Source organism: Melozone crissalis, unplaced genomic scaffold (assembly GCF_028551555.1).
Source record: "Melozone crissalis strain CALT ecotype California unplaced genomic scaffold, PUWL_Pcris_2 ptg000056l_1, whole genome shotgun sequence".
NCBI classification, from domain to species: Eukaryota; Metazoa; Chordata; class Aves; order Passeriformes; family Passerellidae; genus Melozone; species Melozone crissalis.
This window is the reverse complement of record NW_026535834.1, coordinates 903720-931513: the sequence shown is the minus strand read 5'-3', so window position 1 is coordinate 931513 and position 27794 is coordinate 903720. Positions and strand designations below refer to the sequence as shown.

Below are 27794 nucleotides of genomic sequence, written 5' to 3'. Positions count from 1 at the left end.
AAAAGTAATTTAACTGTATAAATGGACAGAGAGAAGATAGCGAGGAATGAGACTTCTTTTAATTTAAAAATTGCATAATATTTTAGGACTTCACTTGAACCAAACTTCTTCCCATTGCTTTTACTTACCTGGAGGCCACAAAAACAACCCTCAGACAAGCTATTTTCAGTGCTTTGGTGAAGCTGGTGAGAATAGCACACTTTTGGGGAAGAAATGAACCAGGAGAAAGCAGTGCATGCTTGTAGTAATGCCATTCTTCATACAGGAGTTACCAGTTTTGTCTTCTACCAAGATTAAATCATGGGTAGCACATTTGTTAAATTGCTCAGCAATTAAAACATTTACCAATCATGGATCAGAGGAGCTCTTGTCCAAGGGAGGCACATTTCTCTTAATTAAAACAAAGAAAATCTAAGAAGATTCTATTGCGTAACACTTTATATGAAACCATATCTTAAATCTTCATCAAAAATAGCAGATAATCACAATGAAGAGAGGATTATTCTAAACTGATTGCATATATACTCTCAATTCAAACTTGTTTCTTCATCCCTATTGTATTACTTGTGGATAGCTACTGCCCCAGACAGGCAACTGCTGCAAAATGAGGAATTTTTGTCTTTATATACCAATATAGTTAGTGGAGACATCATTCTGAGACCAGACTTCAGGTGCAGCACACTGAATCTCATATTATTTAGCAGCCATAAGTCTATAGTAAAAACAGGACACTCATTACCCATTCCATCTGACATGAACAAGGAACAGCTTTTGAAAGTTTTCTTTGTTGTGTTTCGGTGGAGAAATATTTTAGATACTCCTGGAATAAAGGGTGAAGGAAATCTACATACTGATTATAAATTAAGACCAGTGTTGACTTTTATTTACAAATTTAACAAACAAATTCAAGTAACTATTGCATCAATCATTCAGATTTTGAACATTACTAAAAACCACAATTTTATAACATGTTGTGTTGCATTCTTCATGGAGCTGTGATTACTGTTCTACATTTCTCTTTCTCCCACGAAGCCACCTCAGAGCTCTCATCACTGCAACTTGTCCCATGAGGAATGTGATCCTAAAGTTATGTTTATACCAATCTCTAGGATTCCAAAGCCAAGAAAATCATCAGCACACAGAACAAGAACAGGAAAAAAATACACAATGATATTAAACTATCCTTTGGTATTGACAAATGCTATTTCATTGATGAGCTGCATTTTGTGTTCTTTGTGGAAACCCTTTTCCTGCCTAGTAAGAGTTAAATAACCTGTGAAAAACTCTATGTGTATATCCACACTCAGGAACAGACTGCACATGGATTACAGGGTTGCAACTGCACTTGGAATGAGGTGAGATACAATAGTTAAACCCATGTCTCATGTTTCAGAAGTAAAGCAGATCACCAAGCTATCTGGACTACCTGCCAGTGCTGTGGTTCAGGTAAAATTTGTTTGTGTGTGGATAAAGATGCCTGTGTTAAAAAGGGCAGAGTTGGTCTCATACAAGGGTGGCAAAAATAAAATCAAATCACACTTCAAAGGCTAATTGTATAACCCAACATTACCCTTCTACTGCAGTATCTTTTAAAGATAATGCCTTTAATATTGTCAGTTAGTGTTTATATCTTTAAATCATTTTTTATTAATCATGCACGGCTTCTGGAACCAATTAAAATTATTCACAGTATAGGCTGCATCAGCCCTTTTTAACCTCTGCAAACTTGCTTCAAGTTCTTTGCCCCTGTTACAAATTAAAATAATACCAAATTTTTTTTCTAGTTTCAAATAAGGATCTCACTTCCATGTTGTGAAACGCTCACAAGAAGCAATAGGATACACAGAATTCTGTAACTAGAACACTAGGATTTAGGTCTTCTCCTGAGATGTCTGGGGCAAACCTTGCATGCACAGATCTAACATAAGCCTGAGATACCAACCTCTCAGTGAGGACAGCAGCCAAATTCACACTGACAGGCAGCACTGAGCTACCCCTTCAATTGTCATGTTAAATAAAAGTATTATGCTAGCATTGCAACTGTTTCTTTTCCCCTTTCACGTTTAATTTCCCATATCCTTCTTGATTTTTTTTCCAAAACTAAACTCTATTTCCAGTCTAAGTACCCTGAACTAAATATTCAAGGCATCTATGCACAGTCATTGCTTCAATTTTAACTACATTTTACAAGTTGCAACACTTCAGCTGCCAGTTTTCAGGCCAGCTGGCAATACTGCAAAAGAACATACAGCTAAATGCATAAACAGATTTTTATAAATATGACCCCTCAAAATCAGACTGCCTGTAAAAAGCTCTGCTGTTTTCAGGGCTGTGCAGTTCCACTTTGAAACTACAACAATGCAGCCAACACAACCTGATTTTCCAAGTCAGCAGCAAGGAAGGTCATGTATAAGTACAAAGCCTGAATTTTCTTCCCCTGAAGATGGGATACTATCCTAAAGTCACTACAACAATGGCAACTGGAAACCAGTCCTAAGATAAACTATTTGCATTCCCACTTATCAATTATAGGCAATGTATTGACAATCCTTTCACTAAAAACAATTTCTTACTTTGCATCTTTTCATGCTGTTGCTTTGGATTATGGTGAGATTCCCCCTTGCCCCCTCCATGGGCAAGATAAGATTTGTAGATTTAAATATTTATTAGTTAAATTGTTCTTACAGGATTTTACAGTATTTTATGGTTTATGGACAATATACAAAGAAACTTAAGCCACCAGTGGTTACAGATCAGTGTTTGCAGTGATGGCACAACTCTCACTGGCATCACACCATGAGGAACCCAGTCACACCTGACATTTGAGCCCAATAATCTCCCAATCCAGTACAGAGAGGAAACTGCAGTTGTGCTTTCACATTCAGTAGTCAGCATTCCTGGATTAAGTGCTGTCTTCCTTCACCTTCCCATTCCTCCCTCATTTCTAGCCCTTTTTCAAGAGTGCACAGCTACTTGCAGGGGTATGTGAGTTTGCAAGTCATTTTCATCCCTTTGAGATCCCCAGTCCAGTTTATTGAGTTGTTGTACACACAGTAACACTGAAACAAGGCAGGAGATGCTCTGAAGAGTTGGATGTGGGTTCACCAAGATGTAGCTGAGGTTCTACCCAGGACTGGTGATCAATTTATGCCTTGTCAAACTGAAAAGCTGATCACTTTTTTTACTAGACACTTGCAAAATAACAGACCCAGGATTATTAAATATTACTCCCATTAAATGATTTTCCTTTGAGATAAATCACATTTACTTGTCCTTATTTAACAGTCAGCTAGAGTCTGTTATACAGAACTTTCAAGTGGTCTATTTGCATATTTATCAGTTTCAATTAGCAGCATGAAAAGACCTGTGCCCTAAGATAATAAAATGTGCCTGATCTTGTCTCTCTGAATTTCAGACTTGAGCTTATCTTTCCACTAAAACAACAATAAGCAGCAGCAGAACTCAAATGATAATGCAGATTTGTCATAATAACAGCATTAAAAAAATCATTTTCCAAAATTACAGGGGTTTGTGCTGTTTTACCAATTACAGGAAAAACATTCAAATTTTAAACTTGATCTTATATCATTCACTTAAACTGTAATGTATAATGGTCAACATAAATACCTTCTACATACCTGTTGTACTGCAAATGCTTTTTAAAATTTTTACTTAGAAAGTCCTTGTAAAAGTCAGCCATTTCTTCTGCACTCAGTGTTGCTTTTTGACCTGAAAATAGGTTTTGGTGTAACAAAGTCAAGGCAATTCTTTGGACCAAAACACTGGGTTCAGATGTTAGGTCTAACTCCTTGCTCCTACAAGCTTTCTGTGTAAACCTGAACAAGTTAATGCCTTTAACTTTCAACCTTTTAAAACTTATCTAGAGAGCACAGCAGATTAAAAATACTGATCATCTTGAAGCTGGCATAGTTCTTAAACCCCTATTACTTGTGCAAGTAATAAAGTTTATCAGCTCTTAGACTGTTTAGGGAATCAGTAAGCCCCTATGAAAATGTGCATAGATCTAGGAGTATCTTCCTTTGAATAAAATTATTTCTCACCAGTCTGAAGCATAAAGAGTGCCAATAAGAGCACTGAGTAACTTAATTTCCCCCCCTAAAGCAAGTCCATAAATATCAAAAGAACACTATCCACAACTGACATGGTATTTTCAGATGTAATTCTTTTTCTCTTACTGTTAATAAATTCCAAGTAACTTCAGGCAAAAAGTTTATGTTCTGAGATATGAGACTTCCAAATAATCTAGTAGGCAATTATTTTGAGAACAAAAGATGATTTTGAATATGTCACTCATAACCAGAATATAAAAGGTCCAGGAAGACCTGTGGCTACAGCACAAGATGTCTAATCCTGAGAACCAGCAAATATTCTCAACTCTACCAGACAATTCCTACACAACCCTTCTGGCACAGAATGTCCCTAAAATGACAGTCAAATTTCAGTGCCCCAGGGAACATGGATATGATGAGGGAAATGGAATTGCAATATTCAACTTGCTATGCTTCCAAAATGCATTTTAAGGCTTTTGAGATTGACCACAGAAATATAAATTATTGATTGGTTCTATTTGTCATTATTAAAAAAACTAATATACCACAATGTATTAACATACTATGGGATAAATCAACTATAAAACCATTTGAAGGCTGCCAGGTTAATACTTAGAGTTAATTTGTTTCTTCATACTGGTATCAGAAAACTGATTAATTACATAGGAAAGTAAGTTTTGTTCCAACTGTTTGTGTATATTTTTATTTGTACAAGCATTCACAGCTGTACTATAGAACAGTTGACCAAAGGCATGCAGTTGATATAGATTTCTTTTTAATGGAAGTATGTGGTCACTCTCTTTTACTTCTAAAGTATAAAAGCAAAACAAAAACCCCAACAAAACAGCAATGTAAAAGAAGTGGGTTTGAAACAACATAAATCTTAATTAAAATTACTTCTCAAGCAGTGATCACCAGAATACAAACAGAAAAGAAAAATAATGGTCTGTGACATACAGAACGTCAGAGCAGATGCTTCACTGAACTCAAACAGATCATTATTCTGTGAACAAAGTGTTCAACCTCATACTACAATGCCCAATTCACCATTATTATGAAGGCATTTTGTTTTCATTTTCACACAATGAATTAGAGGGACAACTATTTTACAGCAACTGTGCCCAGGTAGAGACAGGCAGATAGCAGCTGCCTTACCCCCCCTCAAGGAAAAATATTGTATTCACTGGACACACCATGGACCTGGAGCCAAAGACAGTGAATTTATCCACCATTCATAACATGCACTTGAGGCAAATGCTCTGTGTGTTTATCTCAGGCAGCTCACTGGCTTAGGAGGTGTGAAAGTAAAATGTCCCTTCCTCCTCCTCAGGCTACACAATTATTACATTACTGGGCTAGGATTTCAGCACATTTCCTCAGGCTGCAGGGAAGGAATTAGGGGGAGAACAGTGCAAGAGATGATCTGACCCCCACATGCACATCTCTGAAAAGCTCCTTGTCTCTTTTATTATCACACTCCTGAAAACAGCTCTAAATCCTACCCCTAAGATTTACTTGTGACAGAACACAAAGAGCTAACAAAATTCAAAGTTAAGCAGAATTCAGAATGCATCCTAAATTATTAACAAAGATCTCACTAACCTGATTCATCTCTCATTTCCAGACCCTTGGCTTTCAGTCTTGAATAAATAAATTCTTCTTTTTCCTAAAACATGTTTTTCCACATTAGAATGGGATGTAGTCAGTCCTTGAAGTTAACCATTGGTTTTAATTACATAGCAATGTGGTGTTCAACACCCTTTGAAATAACTAGCAATACTTGTTATACTTGCAAGTGTCAACTAAACATCTTTCTTAGTCTAGTGAGTTAAACTGGTCACTTAGATCCTGCTACCTGCATGCATCAATTAATTCATGCAAGTGTCCTACTGATACTCATAAAATTGATTTGTGGAGTAAAGACACAGCCATGTGAGTCGTGTTGACTGACAGGAGTCAAACTTTCAGTTTATAAAACAAACTGTGGAAATGTGCTGTACTGTATAACTGAGATTTTGAGCATAAAGGAAAACATGCAGCCTAAAAAATGAAAATTATTTAGACACAGTAATAATTTGTGTGTGAGTTTTACAGACTTAAAAACAGTTCTGTGGAATTCAAAAAAAACCAAGCTTCATTTTTTCTGAGATCTTTGCAGTATTGAGAGGATATGATGTTCAACATCATAAACAATGGTGAATTACTGAACTGTTACTGTTCTTGCAAAAATGCCACATTGGCTGGGAGATGCTAAAATCAGGAAAGACAGACTCACTTTAGCCTTGCTGGGATGTGCTGCCAGTGAAATGGGACATATCATTTACCCTCATTTAGTCTTGGTAATTACACCAAGTTTCTCTTACTTATGACAAGAGAAAAACCAGCCGTGAAATAATTTTCAACAGCTGCTCTAGCCACAGACAGGTCCAGCATATCGGGCAGCTACAGCTTTATAATTTCAGTGCAAGACAGGAAAAAGGCAAATACTCTATGCCACTAGGCAGCAATAAAACACGGGGGATTTTTAGTTTTGTGCATCACTTAAATAAATGAAGGACAAAACCATTATTTCCTCCATGACCCTGAGGGCGTTACCAGCGGGCAGAAGCGAGCCCCGGGTTTCGGGCAGGCAGCAGCAGCGGGCGCGGGCCCGGCGGGCTCACCTGGCGGAAGGCGCGGTTGTGCCGTGCCCAGAAGCGCTGGTTGCTGGCCTGCGCCTCCTGGCGCGCCTCCCGCAGGCGCCGCTCCAGCGCCGACTCCTCGGGGGGCACGTAGAAGATGACGGGGCGCAGGTTGGAGTGCTTGTCCGGGGGCCCGATCCAGTCGCTGTGCGAGTGTGGAGGGGGACGGAAACCCAGGCCCTGCAAACACAGACACAGCGCGTTACCAGCACCGCTGCGGAGCTGCTGAAGGACCTCGCAATTTGGAATAAATTCCCAAACGCCACGAAGCCTTAAAGCATGCAAGCACAGCAAGTTCAGAAATAAAGCACATTTATTTACTGTGTCTGAGTATTTTTCTTTAATCTTTTGTTTGTTTGTTTTCATTTTTCTACCACTCTATTAAAATATTTTACGGCGGGAACCAGCAAGTATCCAAGTTTTTTGCGGCGCGGATCTCTGCCCTCTGGCGACCAGTGCCAGCACCCGAGGGAACAGTGAAGCTTTGGCAGGGGAAGTTTAGGCTGGATATTACAGGCTCTTCACCCAGAGGGCTGAGGGTCACCGGAACAGACTCCCCAAGGATGGGGTCACGGCCCCAAGCACGACAAGCTCAAGGAGCTTTTGGACAACTCTCTCAGTGGTGCGAATCTTAGGCCTGTTCTGTGCAGGGCCACGAATCGGATTTCGGTGACCCTTGTGATGGCCTAGAAATTCATGTTTTATAATTCTGCGATTCTAAGTTTTCCCCAGCCCGGCGTTCTTCCCACATCCCTGTGCCCACACACAGGCGTGTGCCTGCCCCAGCCAGGTCCGGAACACCTGGGGTTAGCCCACAGCCCGGACCTCAGCGCCCCTCCAACACCCAACACCGGGGGCCTCGGCAAACACATCAAAAACCAGAGGCCGCGGGGATCGCGGTTTGCTGCCGGCTGCCCCCGCCCCGCCGGCGTTACCGGGAGGCAGCCGGAGCGCTCCCCGCTCAGGGCTCGGCGGTGCCGGCGGCCCTCGAGGCTTCCCCCGCGGCCCCCGCAGGAGCCGCCGCCGCCCCCCGCCGGGTTTACCACTCTGTCCGGCCGCTCCCCGCGCTCCGCCGCGCGGCCGCTGCCGGAGGAGGCGGAGGAGGACGCAGAGGCGAGGGGGTGGCGGCGGTAACAGCCACCGGCCCACAGCCCCCGGGCGGCCGCCATGGCCCGGCGCTTTACGGCGCTGCCGTGCGGGGGCTGCGGGCGGGGCGGGGCCAGGTCGGGGCCGGGCCCGGGCCCGCCTCGGCCTCCGCCTCCCTCTGCGCGGCCGGGCCGGGCGGGGCTCGGGCGGTTCGCGGCGCTCGGCCCGTGGCGCAGCGCCGGGCCGGGCAGCGGGTCCTCGCCGGGCGGCGGGTGAGTGAGTGAGCGACGGCGGCGGGTCGCGGGCGCCGCGCGGGTTCGCTGCGGGGCCGGTGGGGACGAGCCTCCCGCAGGTGCCTCGGCGGCGGCCCGGTGTCATTTCCTCTTCGCGCTGCGCCGGGCCCCACCGCGGGGGAGGCGGGAGGTTGCGGCCATGGCGGGGACGAGTTCAAAGAGGCACCACCAAGGTATGTGCGGGGTCGGAGCGCTGCCCCGCGGCTGTGGCGCCCGAGGGCCGTCGGGTTCGGCCGCTGTTCTCCCCTCGCTCCGGGTTCTCCCTGGGCTGCGGGTGCCCTGTTTGCTCTGCGGCGGCTTCGGCTGCAGAGCAGGTGGGGAAGGCTGGGGGTGAGCAGCCTAGAGCTGGGCTTGCGGCAACTAAAGCGTCGCCCCTGCGGCCCGGCCGGGAGAAAGGTGTAAAAAATATTAAAGGGTTATGAAATATCAGCTGAGCGGTTTATTCGTATTGGTGAAGGTACTTAAAATAGCTGTAGTGCTGAAGTGCTTCAGAATGTAGAAGTTGCAGTGTGTGCTCGTGTAGCACTTATGCAAGTCGTGTTCTCGTTTTCCTTGTAGCTCGTCAGAAGCCGGACGGGGGAAGAGGAATGGATATGGGTAACCAACACCCATCCGTGAAACGGTTACATGAGATCCAGAAACAAGTCAAAGAGATCGAACAGCAAGTGGCTGTCTTCAGCGGTCTGTCCACCGACCGAGATTACAAGGAACTGGAAAGAAACCTTACGAAACAGCTTTTTGAGATCGATTCTGTGGACACCGAAGGGAAGGGGGATATCCAGCAGGCCAGAAAGCGAGCTGCCCAGGAAACTGAGAGGCTGCTGAAGGAACTGGAACAAAATGCAAACCATCCGCGCAGACTGGAAATAGAGGCTTTATTCAAGGAGGCACAGGCTCTTGTGGAACGCGAGATCACACCTTTTTACGAAGGAGGAAACGGTATAAGTGATGAATTTGAAGAAGGAATTCAGGACATTGTGCTGAGGCTTACCCAGGTGAAAACTGGAGGGAAAATTTCTCTACGCAAAGCAAGATACCGGACTCTGACAAAGATATGTACTGTCCAGGAGATTATAGAGAATGCTGTGAAGAAACAGCTGTCCCTGCCACTCTCTAATGATGTTCATCCTTCTGTCTCCAAAATTAACTCTGTAATGTGTGAGGTGAACAAAGCCAGAGGAACTCTCATTGCGCTTCTAATGGGAGTGAATAGCAATGATACCTGCAGGCATCTGTCCTGTGTGCTCACAGGCCTCATTGCTGATTTGGATGCTTTAGATGTCTGTGGCCGCACGGAAATAAGAAACTACAGAAAGGAAGTAGTAGAAGAGATCAATAAATTGCAAAAATACCTGGACTTGGATGAAGAAGCAAATTCTACTCAGGCTTATGATTTGGCAAAAAATCAGTCCATTCTGAAAATAGAAGAGATCCGTAAGAAGATGAAGGAAGTTCATTCCTTACTTCTAAAAACAGAGAATGCCTCTGATTTGTATCTGGGATTGAAATCAGAGTTGCAGGGACTAATTGCCCACCTAGATGAAGTGAGTCCAGGAAAAAATCCCTGTATTAGAGAGGCCAGGAGAAGAGCAGTAATTGAAGTTCAGACTCTTATAACATATATTGATTTGAATGAAGCGCTGGAAAAAAGGCAAAAGTATCCAGAGCAAACTGCTGTTGAACATCGTTGCCATAAAGCAGTTTGGACTGTACTTGGAAACTTGTCTCAAATTCAGAAAGAGGTGATTTCGTTTGATGGAAACAGAACAGATAAAAATTACATGAGACTGGAAGAACTTCTTACAAAACAGCTTCTAGCCCTGGATGCAGTTGATCCGCAAGGTGACGAGCGGTGTAAGGCTGCCAGGAAGCAGGCAGTAAAGCTTGCACAGAATATTCTTTACTATCTGGACATGAAAACAGACGAATGGGAATACTGAAAGAGCCATGGCCTGACACGGAAGAACATTTTCCCCTTTGGCACCTTAGGAAGATCATTGGCAGCACATAATAAAGTATTCTGTGCCTGCTGAAATCATGGAAATTGCATAAGCAGTTGACTTGGCTATATGTCTGCTATCCCACGCAGTCACCCACTTGCCATGGCAACTGTCAGTACACCATCAGCAATTCTGGTCACTGATATAAGCTAAGAAGTGCAATTCTCTGAAGGAATAGCTTAATACTTGATCAAATATCTTCTTTTTTTTTTTTTTTCTTCTCTTTTTCTTTCTTGTTTTTGTTTCAATAGCCTTGTGCAATGTTCAGTGAATGCAGGTTTTTCAAAGACACAGAAACTTCCTTATGGTACAATACTGGCAAAACTATTTAAGGAGACTGAACATGAAAATTAGTATTCAGGCATGAGGCTCCATCCAGCAACTTCACAGCAGTCTGGATGTCCTGTTAATGTGCTGTCATGACATAAAGTACTAAGGGCAAAAAGCCTTCTGGCTTTTGGATTGTACTTGATTTATTCCATCCATCATAGCATCTAGATATCTCAGTTCATGGAGCCATAATGCCAGCTGCAAATTAGCATTTACATAGGCAAAGCCAATTATGTCAATTTTTGTAATAGCTGAGCCCTTTGATTTGCAAAACCAGGTCTTTTGTTGGTGGAAATTCTTTCAAGTTATTGCTTTGAGGTACTGAGACTTGGAGAGGAAAATCTGTACATTTATACCAAACAGATAAAGGGGATTTTGAGGATTTCAAACTGCCATCCATACACCCTTGAAAACTGCACTGAACTTTATGTAGTGGCTGCTTAGGTGTCTTTTTAAACTCTGCTGTTGTGTCTGGTTTTCACATTTGGCGAAAACATAAACAGACTTCACTTTGAAGTGAAATGTGCATTTTGGAATTATTTTTGTAAAATTAGGTAGCCAGCTATAAAGATGTCCCTAATGATGTAAGTATGTGCTACATGGACAGGTGTGGCTTCGAGCACGTCTTGGAAGGACTTGTGGCAAATGTCTCTCTCTGCAACTCATTCACTTATTTCAGAAGCTTCATAAATAAGCTTGCTTGTACTGTTGTATGCGCCTACCTTTTTATTTGTGGCTGCTAGTGCCAATCACATTTCTACTATAGCATGTTTTTTGGCATTTTTGAAAGCATGGCATTAAAATTATTTGAGTATATACAGATATATATAAAGAATATCGATATATATATATAAAGGTATATTCAGTTGTGGACAATTTGCACTCAGCTCTTTCAGGATGAGTGTTCTATAGATGATGGTTTGCACCACTTTAAGGAGTAGAAACCGTTTCAGATGTTACAATAAATATTTTTAAGATCTATTTTTGACTGATTAGAGAAGACAGTACTGTCTGTGAGAGACAAGTGCCTTTGTGACACTGCTATCTTGCACCGTCATATGTAGATATAGGAACTCTTTACTGGCAGCTTGATACATTTGTAATCTTTGCAAACTGGATTTTTCAGGTATATATGTAATTCTACTGTAGTATATGTCAAGCTAACACAATACAGCAGGTGACAGTTGCCCTATAGAGTCCTGAGGATGAGTATCAAATTTGGGAAATTCGTATTCTGCTTAAAAACTGAAGCATTGGTGTGGAGGTGGGGGACTTTGGGCAGGTCTTCTGTGCCTATTGCTACAAGAATAATATGTTTGTTCATAACATTCTATGAGATGTTGATTGAAGGCTGCATACCTTCAGAGTGTGAATAGATTTTGTTTGTGATTGTGCAGGTGATTGCTTTGCAAATCTGCTTGCCAAAACCGACGTAATTGAGTACAGTGCCTAAGGCGCAATTTGGCAATGACAGAATGTTTGTTGGAGGATTCTTCCTGCTCCTTCAGGGACACAACCCCGTGGAATTTAACTCTCCTTCGCTAAAAAAAAAAATCCCCCAATTAAAATTCCAATCTCTGTTTGAATATTATGTGGCTAACACAGACTATTAATAATGTTATACACCTGAGTTATTTTACTCATTTCAAGTTCTCTACATGTTTGAATTGCAACTTGTGATTTGCACTTACATTTTTAGGAAAGATAAGGATTTGATATTGTAATGATGTTAATAATTTTTCTTCAGTGTTACTGTTGGGTCTGCAGTGGTTACTTGTAGTTTGTTTGAGCAGTTTAGTGTCTGTGTTCTCCAGCAGATACATGTAGTTTTATAAGCATTTGAGCCTCTTTTGTTAAAATGAGTAAGTATAGTTATCAGATCTGTCCTATTTTAAATGTGTCTTTTAGTTTTCCTGGGCGGATTGTTATGCCTGCATCTCTAAGAATGCAAATGTGTAATGATAGTGTAATTTGGCTGACTGAGTCCAGTAGCAAGATATTATGTGGATTAAGCTTCTTTCCTTTGTTCTGTACTCTGATAAATTGACTATGTAAATTTTGTGGTATAATCCTCATCTGGAATGGGTTTAATTCACAGTTTTTGCATGAATAAAAGTAATAAAATATATGTGCTTAACAAGAAAAAAAAAAGGCAAAACAAAAAAACCCAAAAAACCAAAAAAAGAAATGCACAGGTTTCTCAAAAATTTGCTTTTATGCTGAAGAATGTAATTTCTCTGTTTTTCATATCCAAAGAGTCAGAGAGACACAACTTTTCTTTCCAATACAGCAGGCTAAAATAATCAACAAAATGTAAATGGACCAAATGGCAGAAGCCTGCATTTTAGTGCTGTACTAAAATAGAATAACTTTTCTGTGTGCTGCGTTACGTACCTTAGAGCAAAATAATCGAGTGGATATTCTGGGGGAGAGGTAATCCTGCATCATGATTCCTATTTGTTAACCAAATTTCTTTTTAAACCAGTTTTCTTCAGTTACTTCAGTATTTTGTTGTTGTTGTTGTTTGCCACTCAGAGTGGTTTCTCTGTGATTTTTCTGGATTTCTATATCACAGAAATCCACATCTGTGGAGAAGATTTTTGTTAAGTACAGTTCTTACCTTTTAAACTTAACAGAAGTCAGTGTCTGTGCTCCTAATGGTGTACCTGTCTTCAGTTATTGCTGTGTAGGAGTTGACGTTTGTGTTCACAGATCCAAGTTTAAATATTGCAGTGTTAAATTCTTGATTATTATTACAAATACATTACTGCTTTTACTAGGTATTCATTTGAATGTTACGCCCTGATGCCTTTCTCTATTTATTTTTGAATGTGAGTTATCAGAATGTAAATTATTTTTGTCTTAGAGCAAGTGTTTTTATTAAACATAAAGACAGAAAGCTCTTTTTTCCCCCCTCTTCTTGAAAAGTTTGCTTTTTCACTGCTGTATTGATTAAAATAAAGTTCTTTGTGTGGATACCACTCCTACTTGCTAAATCTGGTGCCTGTTGGTTTCTCTGCATTCCCAGCAGCAGCTTTGCAGCCTGCAGGGTTGCACTTGGCTGATGGCTGCAGCAGTGCTGGTGGCAGTGTGCAGTTCTTGCCACTTTGCCTTTGGAGGATGCTGCCTGAGCAGATGAGCTGGTGAGTCTGATGGAGTGATTCTCTTGGTGCAAAGTCAGCGTGGAGGGATCCCAGAGCCTTTAGCAGGAGCCCAGCTGGGCTGGTTTTTGGCTGTGCACGTGTGGCAGGTTCCCTGTGTTCCCTGGCTGCTCTGCTGGCTCCCTGTGTTTTTGGAGGTGCAGTGAGTCATGTTACCAGCTTGCTGCTGATGGAAATTGGGAATTCTCTCTCTGCCCAGAAAGCTTTGTGCAGTTTCTGCTGCTTGGCCAGCTTCCGTGAGTGATTGAATTCAATGAAATGGGAGAAAACAAACAACAAAAATGGAGGAAGGGGTTTAATGAACCAAACTGGCTTTCAGAAATGCATGTGGGCCAGAGGTGCTGTGAAATGAAGGGGTGGGTGGTGCAGCCATGGGCTAGGGAGCAAATGGTAACAATTCTGGTAGCAGCAAGTCATTAGATCAACTTGCAAAGTTAAATAACTGAAGGAGGAAAAAGGAAAGTGTCAAGTATCGACTCCTGCAAAGAAGTAGGAATTTTCTGCTTCACTAATGGGATGTGATGAAGGCAATACAAATGAATCATGTGTGGAAAATAAACCAGTGGCTTTCAACTGCACTTTCATGATCATGTCACAAGGATCCTTATGGAAGGTAAGGTTGGAAAAGACTGCCAAGGTCTGGTTTTGTATCTTTGTACAAAGTACAGTCATGTTAAAGTACTACACAGGTTCTGGAAAAGCCTTGCCCAGAAAATACTGGGTAAGAGCAGGGTTTATAAAGGTTGAATGTTCCCATAGGTAACAACTTCACTGTATTTTCTTTCCCTTTTAACAATAGAGCTTATTTGAAGGAAATATATTCTTCAAAGACCAGTAAATCCTTTGGGCCATGGCTCTAGATGTTGCTCAGCCAGCTGCTGACCAGTTTGTCTTGATTGCCTGTTTACTTGTCAAAGAGAATTAACCTTGTAAGAATATTTTTTGTGTGTGTTTTGGTGCCTGAAATGGTTCAACTGGAAAACCACCATATTTTATTATACTATTATATTTATATATTACTATATTTATTTTAGGTGTATCCTCTCCTTTGGAGAATTCTCAGCTGAGAATTTAAGGAGTGGAAGGACATTAGCACTGAGCTCATAGATTGAAGGCCTGGGGGTTCAAGCTGGCTGCCAGAAGGAGACATTTAAATGGCAGGATCCAGGAAAACATTCCTGCTGGAGGAGACTGCTAGCAGAGACACGACCAAATGTTTTTCAGAGCTGTGTGTCTGTCCCTCTGCTGCTGATGAGCTTTCATTGAGAAAGTGGATTCTTACTGGAATATTCCCCAAAACACTCTAGAGCTTTTTGTTTTAGATTAAACTGAGAAATTATGTTTAAAGCTTTTGCTGAGCTGTGGTGGGGCTGACCTGGGTATCATTCTGATTTGCTCCATGGAACAACCATGTCCACAATGTTTTCAGCTATATGGGTAGGCATGTACGTGTCAGCTAAAAGCTGGTCATTAGCTGAAGAAGATGAGAGTGAGCTGTGCTTTTGTCGAAGGCTTTGCACAACACTTACCCATTCTCTACACAGCCTTTGGTTCTGGGGACTGCCAAACACAGATGATTGCATGAGTTGCACTGCTTGACAGCTCAAAAAATAATGAGGGCCTTTTCTAATTCTCCAAACTCTTCCTACAGGACATAAATTGTTGCAGAGTTTGCCATTAGAAATGGAAAAGTACAATGAGTTTCTTAATTGGGCCATTTCTCCTCAATTAGTTTTGCCAGACAAACTTCTGTGCCACAGGAGTTCCTTGTGAAACCTGTATTTCAGGCAGCTAATCAGGAGCATCTCATGAGGGAGGAAACACCATGATGGAGTGCAACGTCCTTAGTAAGGTCCAGTACACACATCCCAAACCAATCTGTGATCGTGGTCACCAGGAGTCCAACCCAAAGAAGCACAGAAACAAGAAAGCTGGAGGAAAACAAAACAAAAAACTAGTGCAGTTGTCAGGTTTGACCAACTTAATTTAGTTTTATGACAAGAAAAACAAGCAAAGCAGAGCTCCCTTTTGGCTTGGTGCAGTTGTACATTGTCTACACCCTGCAGTTCCACATTGTTTTCCACCCTATGTCACCCTAAGTGCTCCTCCGGGGCACGATGTAGGTGATGGGGGTTAGCCTTGGAGTGCCCTCGGGCCAGAGGGTCCCACCCATCTCCAGGGATACCATAATTGCCTTCATTCTCTCTGAAATGTGTGGTGTGGCAACTCCTAGCACATAGAATATCAGCATGGCTTGCTTGCACAAGGCAGTGTGCAGCATGAAGGTGATACTCTGTAATAAATTAGTAATTGGAAGGGGTTGTGTAATAACTGCTAGCAAGTCTGAGTAAGATATCTTTTCAGTGTTTATGCTGAATTTATTAGGTTTTTAAAGATAATTCCGTCGTAACGTTTTATTCAAATCAACCTGGAGCCTGTGATCAAGTGTCTCTTGCTTACCTTCCAGAATGGCCCATGTTAGTACCACATGAAAAGGAGGTTTGAAGAGCTCCATGTCAATGGATATGAAGGGCCTCTGCTCACTTTCAGACAGGCAGTGAAACCCAGATTTTCCAAAACAGTCAGCATCCAAAGTTCCCACCGTGACAAGTAAGGGCATGTTTTGAAAAGAAGCCCATGCACAGACCCAAACACTGTCATTTCTTGTCACAGACAACCACAGGATCATCCCTGCAGCTAATCAAGAAGCCACTTAAAATGGCTTTGCCTCATTTCTGCAGTGAAAGGTTGTTCCAAAGCATCATTGCTCTGAGGACTGAGTAACCTTCTAATTTCCAGCATAAACATATTCATGAGAAGCTTTTCATCTCCCCTAGCGTGTAGTCTGCAATATATTTATAGGCCACAGCTGAATTGCCTCTCAGCTCTGGATTTGCTTGGCTACCAAGCAAATACACCCAAACAGGCTGAGCTCCTTTGAAAATCTCTATTCTCTGAATCCAAAACAAATTATAACTGGCACTTGGCATTTTTTCAGGAGTTTTTCCAGTTCTGACAAAAAACTTCCAACTTGGAGTCCATACATGTACACTGTTGGATGTATTGTTTCAAAGGAAATAGAAAAGAAATTTTAATAATTAGCTCTGTAGCACTGAAATTGTGAATTACTTATTTTCAGTACTTCCTTCATGGCATTATCATCATGCCCAGCTTGCTTCGCCCATCTGAATATTCTAGCAATTGATAGTTTTGAGTGCTGAAGAGGATTAGAAACATTTTCAGCCTCTGCTATGTTGGATGGTTTTGCATCAATAGTAGGTGTGTTTTTGTTTGAAGGAGCTATGTGTGAGTGGGTTTTGTATCAGAACATCTCACTGACCATTTCACTCGACTGGAAGTGTGAGTTTACTTAGGCAGGTGCAATAGATTAAATAGATTAAAAAGTTCTTAGGGAAGAGTCCAATTCATGGCAAAGGTCTTTGAAATCATCAGTCAAAACAGGAGGCTGCTTAGTAAGTGTGACTATAGTGTAGAAGAATGATTTACATTGCTGTCATGTATAGATGTGTTCAAATTTTCATTATTAAGAGTACTAAAATCTTAAGAAAAAATATCCAATAAACTCAAAAACATCCTACTGTGCATATATACACAAGTGAACATTCATATGAGTTGTGCACTGTGGTTTTCAACCTTCTTCAAGTTATAAACTCCAAAAAATACATGTGGCTAATTAAAATCTGCTGACCACTCTTGCCTTTTGGGAGCTTCTGAAAGTGCCAGGGATCACTAAGAGTCTGCAGAATACTAACTGGAAAGATTATTGCCATGCAGTAAAGCCAGTGGCTGTTTCAGAAAGCCTCAGAATAGCCTCATTTCAACTCAGTGTTTTGGAACATTTCTCAGCATCCCTGTTTTCAAAGCAGAAGCCAATGTATTGTCTCCTTTGTTTCTACAGAGCTATTGTGTTTCTGCTGTGTTTCTCTCTGTCTTTTAATTTATAACCATTAATTCGGTTTTGTGGCAAATTTCATCATATCTGGTCCATCTTGTTTTTCCCAAGCACGAGTTTCTTCCCAAGTTACTAATTATTTTGCGGGCAGTGTTTCCACCACGTCACTGATGGCTGAGCTATTTCTCTGTCCTGGTGCAAACCTCATAGCTGACATTTAGGGTGCATTTCTTTGGAAAAGATAAATTTTCCTCACTTGGTCAGACCTGGGGACACTGGAAAATACATGTTCTCCACATGAGTTACTGTGCTATGGATCTCTGGGACCCAGGTCCTGGTAGTTGAGAAGAAGCTGTTTGAGTCACAAGGCAGCTGGGAGGATTTTAATGAGCTTCATTCCTTGTACAGAGAAAAGAGAATGTTAGGAGGCTGCAGCAACAAATGAGAAACCATGAGGAGGTAGAAGAACAGCCAACAAAGTGACTGAAAATACTAATATTGCTGATATTCTCACCTGATGGGAGGTAGGAGACAAAATGAAGAATGGCATGGGGCTCCAGCAGGCAGCCTGACAGCAGGGCAGGGCCTGAGACAAAATCCAGGCTCTGCCAGGAATCCAGATCACCAGGCAAGGCTGGTGCTAAAGCAGGTCTGAGGGCAGGCCAGGAACACAGCCAGAGGGTTGGGGTCAGGGCCCCAGCTCCAAATAATCAAGGATACCAATCAAAGGGGTCAATGCTTGAGACAGACTCTGCTAAGCAGTTAGGGGACCACAGGGTAAGGTTAAACCGTTGGAAATTTGGTGTTGGTCTCAGGTATAAGGATGCATTCCTACAAATCCAGAGAGCAAAGTCAGCTGCTGAATACCTCAAGGACCTGAGTGTGGAAAAGGTCTGGACCTTCAGCAAGTGTGCAATTTCTGATCACATGATACGAATTTAGCCACACACCTGAACACCCAAAGCTCATGATGCAATTGCATTCTGACTCCCTTACTATGGGATGATGTTATTTGGGGTGATAATTTATAGGATGATGATTTATAGGATGATGCTATTTGGGATGATGATTTATAGGATGATGCTGTGTGACTGAGGACTAGCACATGCAATATTTGTATTTAATGCAAGGCCAGTTGATCTTGACTCACTGAAGCTGTACAGAGCTTCATGTGGAAATCTGAGTGCTCATTTCCAGTACCCATTTCAGTTTTGACACTACCTCACAGAGAGCTTTCTGGAGCATTTCTAGCTATCCCTGTGGTATGGACATAAAGATGATGATGTTCCTAGAATGCACCAGAGACAATATCTCCATTACAGAAAGGGAAATATTACTGCCATTGCACAGGGGGATAAGGAACCCACTTTGAGATGTCATACTCACTTTTGGTCATTCCCTCTCAGGAAAAATTAATGACCACAAGAAAGGCAACACAGACCAGAAGAGTGAAGAGCCTGCTTTAGTGGAAGGCAGTGAAAGAGCTGGGTTTTGTAGCCCAGGAAAATGAAAACTGGAGAAAAAAAATGTAAGATTGTTCTGTCTAAATAGGTCAAGTATCAAAGATGAAAGATCAATTACTTAAGCTAATGGATGGTGTGGGCAAAGATACAAATAGATGGAAATGAGATGGAAATGAGCCAGCATGAAAATGGGAAAAAAAGACAGTTTCTTAAGGAAGCTATATGAGATGTTGCATTGACTTGATTACCCCAAAGATACCTTGAGTCCTTGAGTATCTGCCCTCTTAACTCTTCTGTGGATGTGCTAGCATATGTCACATATTTCTTATGTGACATATTTCTATTTAGCTTACCCTGCTTTGGAAATAATGCCCATTTCAGAGTAGCTGCATGGTTCTGTTAAATTCTTACAGACAAGAAGCCATCCTATAATGGTAATGCAGCTAAGTAACAATTCTTAAAAAGTTACTCAATATTTCTTTTGAAATTCCTTATTCCATATCTGGCTCCACATTTATATAATTTCCTGCAAATAATATAAATCCTACTCTGAGTATACCATGACTAGCTTCATCACAGCCTCAGCAGATTTCACTGACATTGGTGAGTTTGATTTCAGAGCACCCACGGGGAGTGCTGAGGGCTGTTATTATTCCTTGTTCCTAATTGGCTTTGGAGACAGTTGGTGGGAGAGGCTGCACCATCCCCAGTATGCAGGCTGTTAAAATTTAGATGATCATCTCTGAGATGCCTTCACTGTCTGTGTGGGAGTGCACTTTTCAGGAGCCCACGGCCACCAAATGAAGGCATTTTTTCATAGGAAGATGGGAAGCAGAAGTCTGGCTGACATTAAATCACAGAATTAGGGACTTAGACCCCAAAAGAATTAGTAACCTGGGAGGGATGTAAGGAGAGCATTTAATGAAAACATTTGCATTAAGAGAGGATTTATATCAACAGATCATGAGTGACCAATATCTGTGTAACCTTCTCAGAGAATTCACATACTCTGCTGGCAGCCTGTTCTAGGTCTTTACTTCTATAATTAGCAAGTTTTTTCCCAACAGCTTGACTCTTCATCTAAAGATTTAAATAGTGCTGATTTTTTTTCTCCTTACTCTATCTTCATGAGTCTGGAGAGTAAGTAATGGTTAGTAATAAATAACTAATCCTTTATTATTCACAGAAAATAGCTGTTTCCTCAGCTCTCCTTTTAGCAATTGCTTTTATAGACTAAGCACCCAAACAGCCTCAGTATTCCATCACAGAATAACCCCACGTTATTTACATTTCTATTGCTGAGGTGTCTCTGCCATATATGCTCACTATTTCTTGAAGTACTCTTCCCAAAAATGGACACAGGACTGCAGCTGGGGAGTCATTGACAATTAGTAGCATGGCATAATTGCCTTTCATATTTTAGCAATTACAAACCTATAAATACAGCCAAGAACCCCTTCCTTGCGAGAGCATCACGGAGTTGACTCACATTCAGCACAGGATCCTGCATAAGCCCAGACCTGTCTGATCTCTCCCATCATGTGCAGGACTCCTGGCACTGGTTCCTGCCCCTGGCCTGCCCACAGCAAGGGGGAGAGCTGTGCTGGGCACATTTCAGCTTTTTGATCTGAAACCTCCCAAACATCTTCTGAAGAAAAAGAACTGCTCAGAGAGCTCTAACAGGGCACTTCAAGAGGTGTCCACAGTCACTAGGAACTTCATTTTGTAAGCCTTCTCCTCATTCCCACACCCTTCCTTAGTGTTACATGTTCAGCTGCTGAAAATAGGAGTGCCTTCTGCTTTCTGGCATGCTCATCTGCTCCTGCAATCCAGAGCACTCTCCTGGGGTTTTATGGGCTTGTGTAGCTCTTTGGCAATGGACACACTCCCTTCCACACAGCCTGGATTATGGCAGACAGGGCATTGTATCACTTGCATTGGTGATTGCCAGGCTGTGTTTTAAGGAGAAGCTTTCTCTGTGTACTCTGTATTTCAGATTGGTGTTCTAGCTTGGAAGGGAATGATATTTAAGAGGAAAAAGATAGATGTAAGTGGCAATCATTATTACAGGCATGGGATAATGTTGATATCTGGCCCTGAGCTTTTGGTTCCTGGGTTAATGGTGAGATCTTTGTATTTGTTCAATACCCAGCACAGTGAGGATTAGACTGGTGACCCTGGGGAGGAGGGTGGATGTCTGTGCATGACTTCAGCACCTGCCTCAGTCTGAACTGCAGCTTCCAGCCTGACTTCAGTGTCCTGCCACAGCTCCAAGTCTGGCTGTGTCTGCATAGAGGGCAGACACAGATAAACCACCATTGCAGAGATAACCCACCACAACTGACAGCAGAGCAGCCTCTTCTCACAGGTCAAGCAGGTCACAGACCACTGAACCTGTTTCAAATATGATTTTTGAATGTGAATATTGGGATGTCAGCTTTGGTCTCTCCATGGCCTTTCCATGGGATTCTCACCTTCCTGCTCAAACACCTGCTCTGCAATTCCCACTTTGATTGCCAGCCTTAGCTTAATCCCAGACACTTCCTCACATGAATTCATCTTGTAGGAAGAAACTCCTTCTCTCCTCCCACTGTGGAAGCAAAGGGCATCAGCCCACCTGGAGAAACACAGGACTAAAAAGGCAACCTCAACTCTTTTTGAGACTCAAACTGAGAAGACTTTGTGCAGGCAAAATCCTCTGTCTGTGGATGAAAGTAACCCCTTCCCTGACATCAAAGAGTTAAAACACTTCACTTCTTTGCAACAGGCATTGTATGAGCTGCTGGGTGTGTTGGGAGTGTCTGCTGTCTGCCTGGACCATTGTTCTTTTCTTCAAGGCAGCACATCACTCTGCTGTAGGATATCTCATCTCTCCTCCTCCCTGTAGGTGGAAAACCCACCCTGACAACACTTTGCAGTGTTTTGTGCTCCTCCTTGATTTTCCTTCTGATTTGGTATTTGCTGTGACCTTTAAATCTCACCAGGATGGCTCCACTTTGAAGCCACATGGTCCCTAGGTCGAGGTGTCACTGCAGTTTGGTGGAAATAGGTTTTTTATGGGAAGGAAGGGGGAGGAACAGCAGCAATTTTCTATTTCTGTACATTGCTCCAGATCCTGCAGCCTTGCAGGGTGTGAGAAATTCCATTTCTTCTCTGCTTACCCATTTTGTCTGACATGGCCCTGTGCTTGGGCACTAGATTTGTGCCTGGTCCCCTAAATCTCATGAGGGTCTTGAAAGAAACAGGGCACAACCTAATCTGCTGCTTTCTGTCTATAACTGGAGTGCATGACGCACTTCTCAAAATAAGCTGCAGTACTCACTGGCTGCTGTGCTGTCACAGGGTGCAGAACAGGAAAAGCAGTTCCTCAGCTTTCATCAGGGCTTTTATTGCCAACCTGACTTGTCACTTTTCTAACTGAAAGCAGCAGGCTTTTATTTCTTTGTTGGCTTCACCTTTTTGCAAAACAACTAGGAGAAGAAATAAAACAAGCATGGCATTTTGGCAGCATGGGAAGTCAGAGGGATTATTGCATGAGGATTTGTAGGGAACAAGATTCAGCTCCTTCACTTGTCTAAAGAACCCTGACTTTCATCCCTAAACACATGGTTCTCCAAAGTTATCTGGAATGCAGTCTTGCAAAATCCTCAGCCTCTCCTCACTTCAAGTGGCCTGGCCTGTGCAGAGGGAGAGGAGAACCTGTCTGCTCACAGAGCCAGGAAAGCACTGGCAGATGTTTAGAGGGTGCAGATATGTCTTCAGCCACTGGTGTTACATTCCTGAAGGGGTGAGGCTGTGAGGGGGCTGATAAATGGCTCAGACAGGGCACTGCAGCTGGTCTCATCATGTGCCCAGTCAAGAAAAGACTGTGATTTTCCAAAATTGAAAAACTAAAGTGGAAGAAGATGCATGTGTCTGCATTTTTCAGACTGAGTATATTTCTTAAATACAACTCAACAACATAAATGCTGTCATGAAGGATTTTTTTAAAAGCCCTTCACAAATGTAAACATTAGGAGAAGCACTAAGCAACTCAGTGAGCAGAAGGAGGTTTAGGCAAATAGAGCTCCTTTCAGAAAATGTCATGACACTAGTGCTTAGCTAGCTTTTTTTTTTGTCTCTCTGTTGTTTCTGGCTTATAAATGCAAACTCTGTTACTTCAGCCAGCAAAGTCATTTGAAAGTGCAAACCCATGCACAGGAGATGGCATGAAGGGCCAGATGGTAACAGCACTATGACCTGCTTAGCAGAACAAATGCTGCTTGGGACTGGGAGCTCTTACCTCAGGTCAATATGAATTGAAGACCCAACCTAAGCCAACTCTTACTGACCAAGAATACCCCATATTGAAGATAAAATGACAGGAGATTTGCCTTACAACAACAACTAAAAATAAATATAAGCATGGCCAGAAGAGAAATGGGCCATAGAAAGTCTCAGTCAAAAATTTGATCCTGGCTTTCTGCTTGGTGTGTACTTGTGAATCACAGTGTGCTGACCCCACGGCTTCATTCTTCCACTCCTGCTGGTTCAGCATATGGAGAAGGGCAGCAGTTCCAAGAATTGCTGTCCATCTTGTTTGTATGGCAGGGCAAGCAAATGAAGGCAATGGGAGGCCCTTGGTGGCCTGATAGCAGTGGGACACACCCAGGGCACCCTTCCAGCTCCTGGGCTCTATCACAGGCAAACAGCTCCAGAGGTCTTGCTGTGAGCACAGCCCTTTCACAGGAGATCAGCCAGACTGGGGCACAGGCTTGGGCACACAGCTCGGCCCTGGGCACACAGCTCGGCCCTGGGCACACAGCTCGGCCCTGGGCTCAGAGCTCGGCCCTGGGCATACAGCTCGGCCCTGGGCACACAGCTCAGCCCTGGGCACACAGCTCGGCCCTGGGCACACAGCTCATGCCTGGGCACACAGCTCGGCCCTGGGCACAGAGCTGAGCCCTGGGCACACAGCTCAGCCCTGGGCACACAGCTCGGCCCTGGGCACACAGCTCAGCCCTGGGCACACAGCTCATGCCTGGGCACACAGCTCGGCCCTGGGCACACAGCTCAGCCCTGGGCACACAGCTCATGCCTGGGCACACAGCTCAGCCCTGGGCACAGAGCTGAGCCCTGGGCACACAGCTCAGCCCTGGGCGTACAGCTCGGCCCTGGGCACACAGCTCAGCCCTGGGCACAGAGCTGAGCCCTGGGCACACAGCTCGACCCTGGGCACACAGCTCAGCCCTGGGCACAGGGCTCAGCTCTGGGCACACAGCTCAGCCCTGAGCACACAGCTCGACCCTGGGCACAGAGCTGAGCCCTGGGCACACAGCTGAGCCCTGGGCACACAGCTTTCAGCCCTGGGCACACAGCTCATGCCTGGGCACAGAGCTTGGCCCTGGGCAGGCCCTGCTGAGCCCCTCCAAGGAGCAGAGCCATCACTCACACCCCAGGGCTGGCAGGCTCTGTGGGGATTGCTGCCTCCTCACCCTGGCTGTGGCAAACACCACTTCTCTCACATCCCTCCTTTAACTCATCAAGCCTCCTCCCAAAATACTCCCATCACCCTGGTCTCAAGCCTCCCTGCCAGCTGCAGTGCCCCACCTAGGATTGCTGACAACCAAGTTTGTCCTTGTGCTGGCTTTGTCCTTTAGATTCAAAATCGCATCCTCCCCTGGGTCTGTGTTTATGTGGCAGTCTGTCCCAGCACAGCCTGTGCAGGGTTTCCTTGGGATCTTTGTCTTCAGGCACATGGGCACATTTCAGCAGCCTGCACGTTCCTGAACAAACAACTTTCTCACTGTTTCTCCAAAGGTCTCTCATGTCTCACCAGAAAGAGCTTTAGCTGTGCACTAATTCATGCCTGGCTACTTTGCCTGCTGTGGTCTCTGCTCCATCTGTGTGAGCTCAGGCTGTGTCACAGTGGCCACCCAGACAAATGATCACTCACACAGGGGTGTTCCTGCCCTCACCTGCACCCCCACTGCCCTGGGAGAGCCCAGCCTTGCCAAAAACCATCCTGGCTGCACACAGCCAGTGCCCAGGGCACTGAGAAAACTAAATCCTCTTGCTCCTCCACAGGAGGCTGGAACAGTGCCCACTTTCTCTGGAGATGCTGAATCTGAGCAGGTAGGTGTGAGAGTTGCAGATGCTCTGACAGGAATGTTTTGTCAAGAACCAGCCCTACTGTCTGGAAACGGCGCCAGAGTGTTGTGTTTGCTGTTTCTGACTCAAAGAAAGGGATAAAAATAGGCTGGTACAGGGCTTTCCACAGAGGGTGTACTGCTGTCACACTGGTACCAGCACACAGCGCTGCTTAATCTTCATTTACCTTTGTTGATATTGCATTCCCTAATTTTTTACCCCAGCAGTGTCCACCCTCTCTAACCCAGTATCTAACGCTTGAAGCATGGATTTTTCTTCTGACCTTCTTCACAGCAGAGTGCACATACCTGGCAACCTCCTGATGAGGTGAATCCAAATTTAGAAGCATTGCCTTGTGAAGCAAATGACTTTTCATTTGATGAGAAGCACCTGGCTGAATAGCTGAGTGCTGGTTTCCTTCTAGACCTTTCTCAGAAGCAAAAAGCAGCTGTTATCCTTGTGCTGAGTAGTCTCAAACAATATAAAAAATCTGCTAGTTATTGATCTCCTGCAGTTAACTCCACAAATTTTGCCAGTAAGCAGCAGAATTTTTTTAACATCCCTGAATAAAAGCTAAGAAGGGAGGCAGCAATTTTCCATCTCTCTGCCAACACTGATCTGCCTCAGGGACTTGGCAGGACAAGTGACAGACAGGCCTGACAGACCTGTCTGCAAACAACAGGAGATGGTAGAAGGTCATTTAACACATGGGAGGAGAGAAAGCTGCACTCGCTCTCCTGCTGCAGGCACCAAGTGCTTGTGGCTCCGGACTCAAGAGGGAAATCCACATTCCCTGCATGGCCAGGGAGCTTCTGAGAGCTCTGGTGTGAGATAGTCAGAGCAGCCTGGAAGTGGGCAGGCATGGCATGGCAGATAACCACCGGTTCCCTTGTTTCCAGCGGTGTTTTCTGCAATGTCATGGTCCTTGTGCCCTGGGTTTTAATTCTCTGAGTGATGGGTCCTTCACTGTGCAAGCTGTGGCTCCATCTGCAGTCACAGAGCCTGCTGAGGATTTGTGCTTTTGAGAGTCAGGTAAGGGAGATTGGCTGAATGGAGAGAGAGCAGAGCATTGTTTGTGGAGCTGGGATGGACAGGAAGAAGAGGAGATCTGGCAAATGTCAGGGGACAATGATGAGGATGAACAACCAGGTAAAGCCAGGAAGAAATAAACAGGCTTTGCCTGGATTTTTCCCCATGGCTGAAATCTGAAGCGTTCACATTTTTATGTACTTCTGGGGAATAAACTAAAGGAATTTGGTACCTGTCCTCTGCTTTACATGTATTTAATCATTTTTTGCCCATTCAGCTGCTAACAAACCAGCCAAGGCTCAGCCTGGGGGCCCTGCCTGCTCCCTGAGGGCAGCAGCAGTGGCAGCCACAGCAGCAAACAGCTGCCTGTTCCCCTTTGCACTTCTGCATTCAAGGGTCCCAAAGCATTTTTGTACACAGGGCACAGCCATCACCTCTCTTTTCCAAAAAGGAAACCACAATAAAAGGAGAGGAAGGGATGGGTGCAGGCTGACATGGGTGGCTCCATGACCCTTCAGCCCAAAGAGGATGGGGGATGTTCCAGCAGCTTCCAGTGACCTGGGACATCCATCTCTCCTGGGGTGGGCTATCCACTGCAGATGGTGTTCTCTGCAATCAGAAAGGGACTCAGAAACACCAAGTCTGTACAAAATAAAAGTTTACCTCCATGCCCTGAGCTGCACCAATACATTTTTGTTTCCCTGAACCCACTGCTGGCATTCTCTGCACTCTGCTTCCCATGAGGCAGTCCACACTTATATCTTTGAGGTTGTTCACTTTTTATCCACTGTGTTTTCCACCCTAAGAGTTTTCTATCTCTGACACCCCTAAGGAAAAGGTTTGCAGCAATTCCTTAGTACTGCAAGCAACAAAGGTAATGTCTCCTCTGGTTTTGAGACAATGCCCTGTAACTGCCCAGGAGTCTTTAATTAAGCAGCCCAATCAGTGGCAGACATGACAGATGCTTTTCAGCAGTGTTTAATCAAGGTATTTAGGCCCACTAGACCCACAGACAAGCAAGCCAGCACCCCACTGCAACCCTGGGCCCCTCGTCCGTCCTCTCCAGCATTTCCACCTCCTCCCACTGTCCTTTTGAGCAACACGGGGTGTTACATGAGCCCCAGGAGCCCCAAATGGAGGGACTGAGTCCCAGGCACTGGGTGAACTCACCCTTGCCTTGGTGGCCTTGAGATGCCTGAAAGAAGGAGAACAAACTGTCCATGCCTCAGCCCGTGTATACTTTGTGCAGGCTATCAGCTCTTGCACAGATGTTCTAGAATTAAGGATTGGCAGGGAGCTTGCTGGAGCTGTTTATGGACATGTTCTGTGGGTGCATTAACACTCCTGCAGCCAGAGATTGCCTCTGCAGGCTGCCTCTGCCACCAGCAGCTCCTGGAGGCATCTCCCTCATTTCTGTTTCACCTCTGTGGAAGTCAGGGCTGTGATTGCAGAGGTGGCTTGTGGCTGTTTGTGTGAGCCCATGGGAAGAAGTGAAGTCAGTTATAAAGAGCCCATGGGAAGAAGGGAAGTCACTTACAAAGTCAGAGCTTGCAGGGCTGCTGCTGGTTTGGGTTGCATGAAGGACACGGGGTTTCAGCTTTGGCAGGTTTGTTTCCAATGTTGCATTGATGAGGAGCAA

At 43.9% G+C, this 27794-nt stretch overlaps 2 protein-coding genes across 4 annotated transcripts; one reads left to right on the top strand and one right to left on the bottom strand.

The window, feature by feature from the left end:
- Positions 1-797: 797 nt before the first annotated feature.
- LOC128943883 (cytochrome c oxidase assembly factor 8) lies at positions 798-7921 on the bottom strand. Of its 2 annotated transcripts, XM_054286846.1 has the most exons (5): positions 7795-7921; positions 6734-6931; positions 5673-5736; positions 3639-3729; positions 798-1105 (listed from the first exon to the last, which is right to left on the bottom strand). In XM_054286846.1, exons 1-5 carry the CDS (start codon positions 7918-7920, stop codon positions 1000-1002), a joined length of 585 nt encoding a protein of 194 aa, XP_054142821.1. In that variant the 5' UTR covers position 7921; the 3' UTR covers positions 798-999. The 2 variants fall into 2 exon arrangements, with proteins under 2 accessions (XP_054142821.1, XP_054142820.1); XM_054286845.1 differs by lacking the exon at positions 7795-7921 and having other exon boundaries at positions 6734-7117.
- Positions 7922-8039: 118 nt separating this feature from the next.
- On the top strand, positions 8040-11355 carry BAG5 (BAG cochaperone 5). 2 transcript variants are annotated; one of them, XM_054286849.1, is made up of 2 exons: positions 8040-8109; positions 8689-11355. In XM_054286849.1, exon 2 carries the CDS (start codon positions 8718-8720, stop codon positions 10068-10070), a length of 1353 nt encoding a protein of 450 aa, XP_054142824.1. In that variant the 5' UTR covers positions 8040-8109; positions 8689-8717; the 3' UTR covers positions 10071-11355. The 2 variants fall into 2 exon arrangements, with proteins under 2 accessions (XP_054142824.1, XP_054142822.1); XM_054286847.1 differs by lacking the exon at positions 8040-8109 and adding an exon at positions 8179-8303.
- The last annotated feature ends 16439 nt before the right edge of the window (positions 11356-27794 follow it).

Bases quoted from the DNA above. Each gene is read 5' to 3' on its own strand.
- LOC128943883 (XM_054286845.1), bottom strand. From the start codon at position 7,117: ATGAAAACAAACAAACAAAAGATTAAAGAAAAATACTCAGACACAGTA. The intron at 5,737-6,733 runs GTGAGCCCGCCG...AACATGTTTTAG, and splicing joins ACAACCGCGCCTTCCGCCAG to GAAAAAGAAGAATTTATTTA. The intron at 1,106-3,638 runs GTATGTAGAAGG...TTGGAATCCTAG, and splicing joins AAGCATTTGCAGTACAACAG to AGATTGGTATAAACATAACT.
- BAG5 (XM_054286847.1), top strand. From the start codon at position 8,270: ATGGCGGGGACGAGTTCAAAGAGGCACCACCAAG. The intron at 8,304-8,688 runs GTATGTGCGGGG...TTTTCCTTGTAG, and splicing joins TTCAAAGAGGCACCACCAAG to CTCGTCAGAAGCCGGACGGG.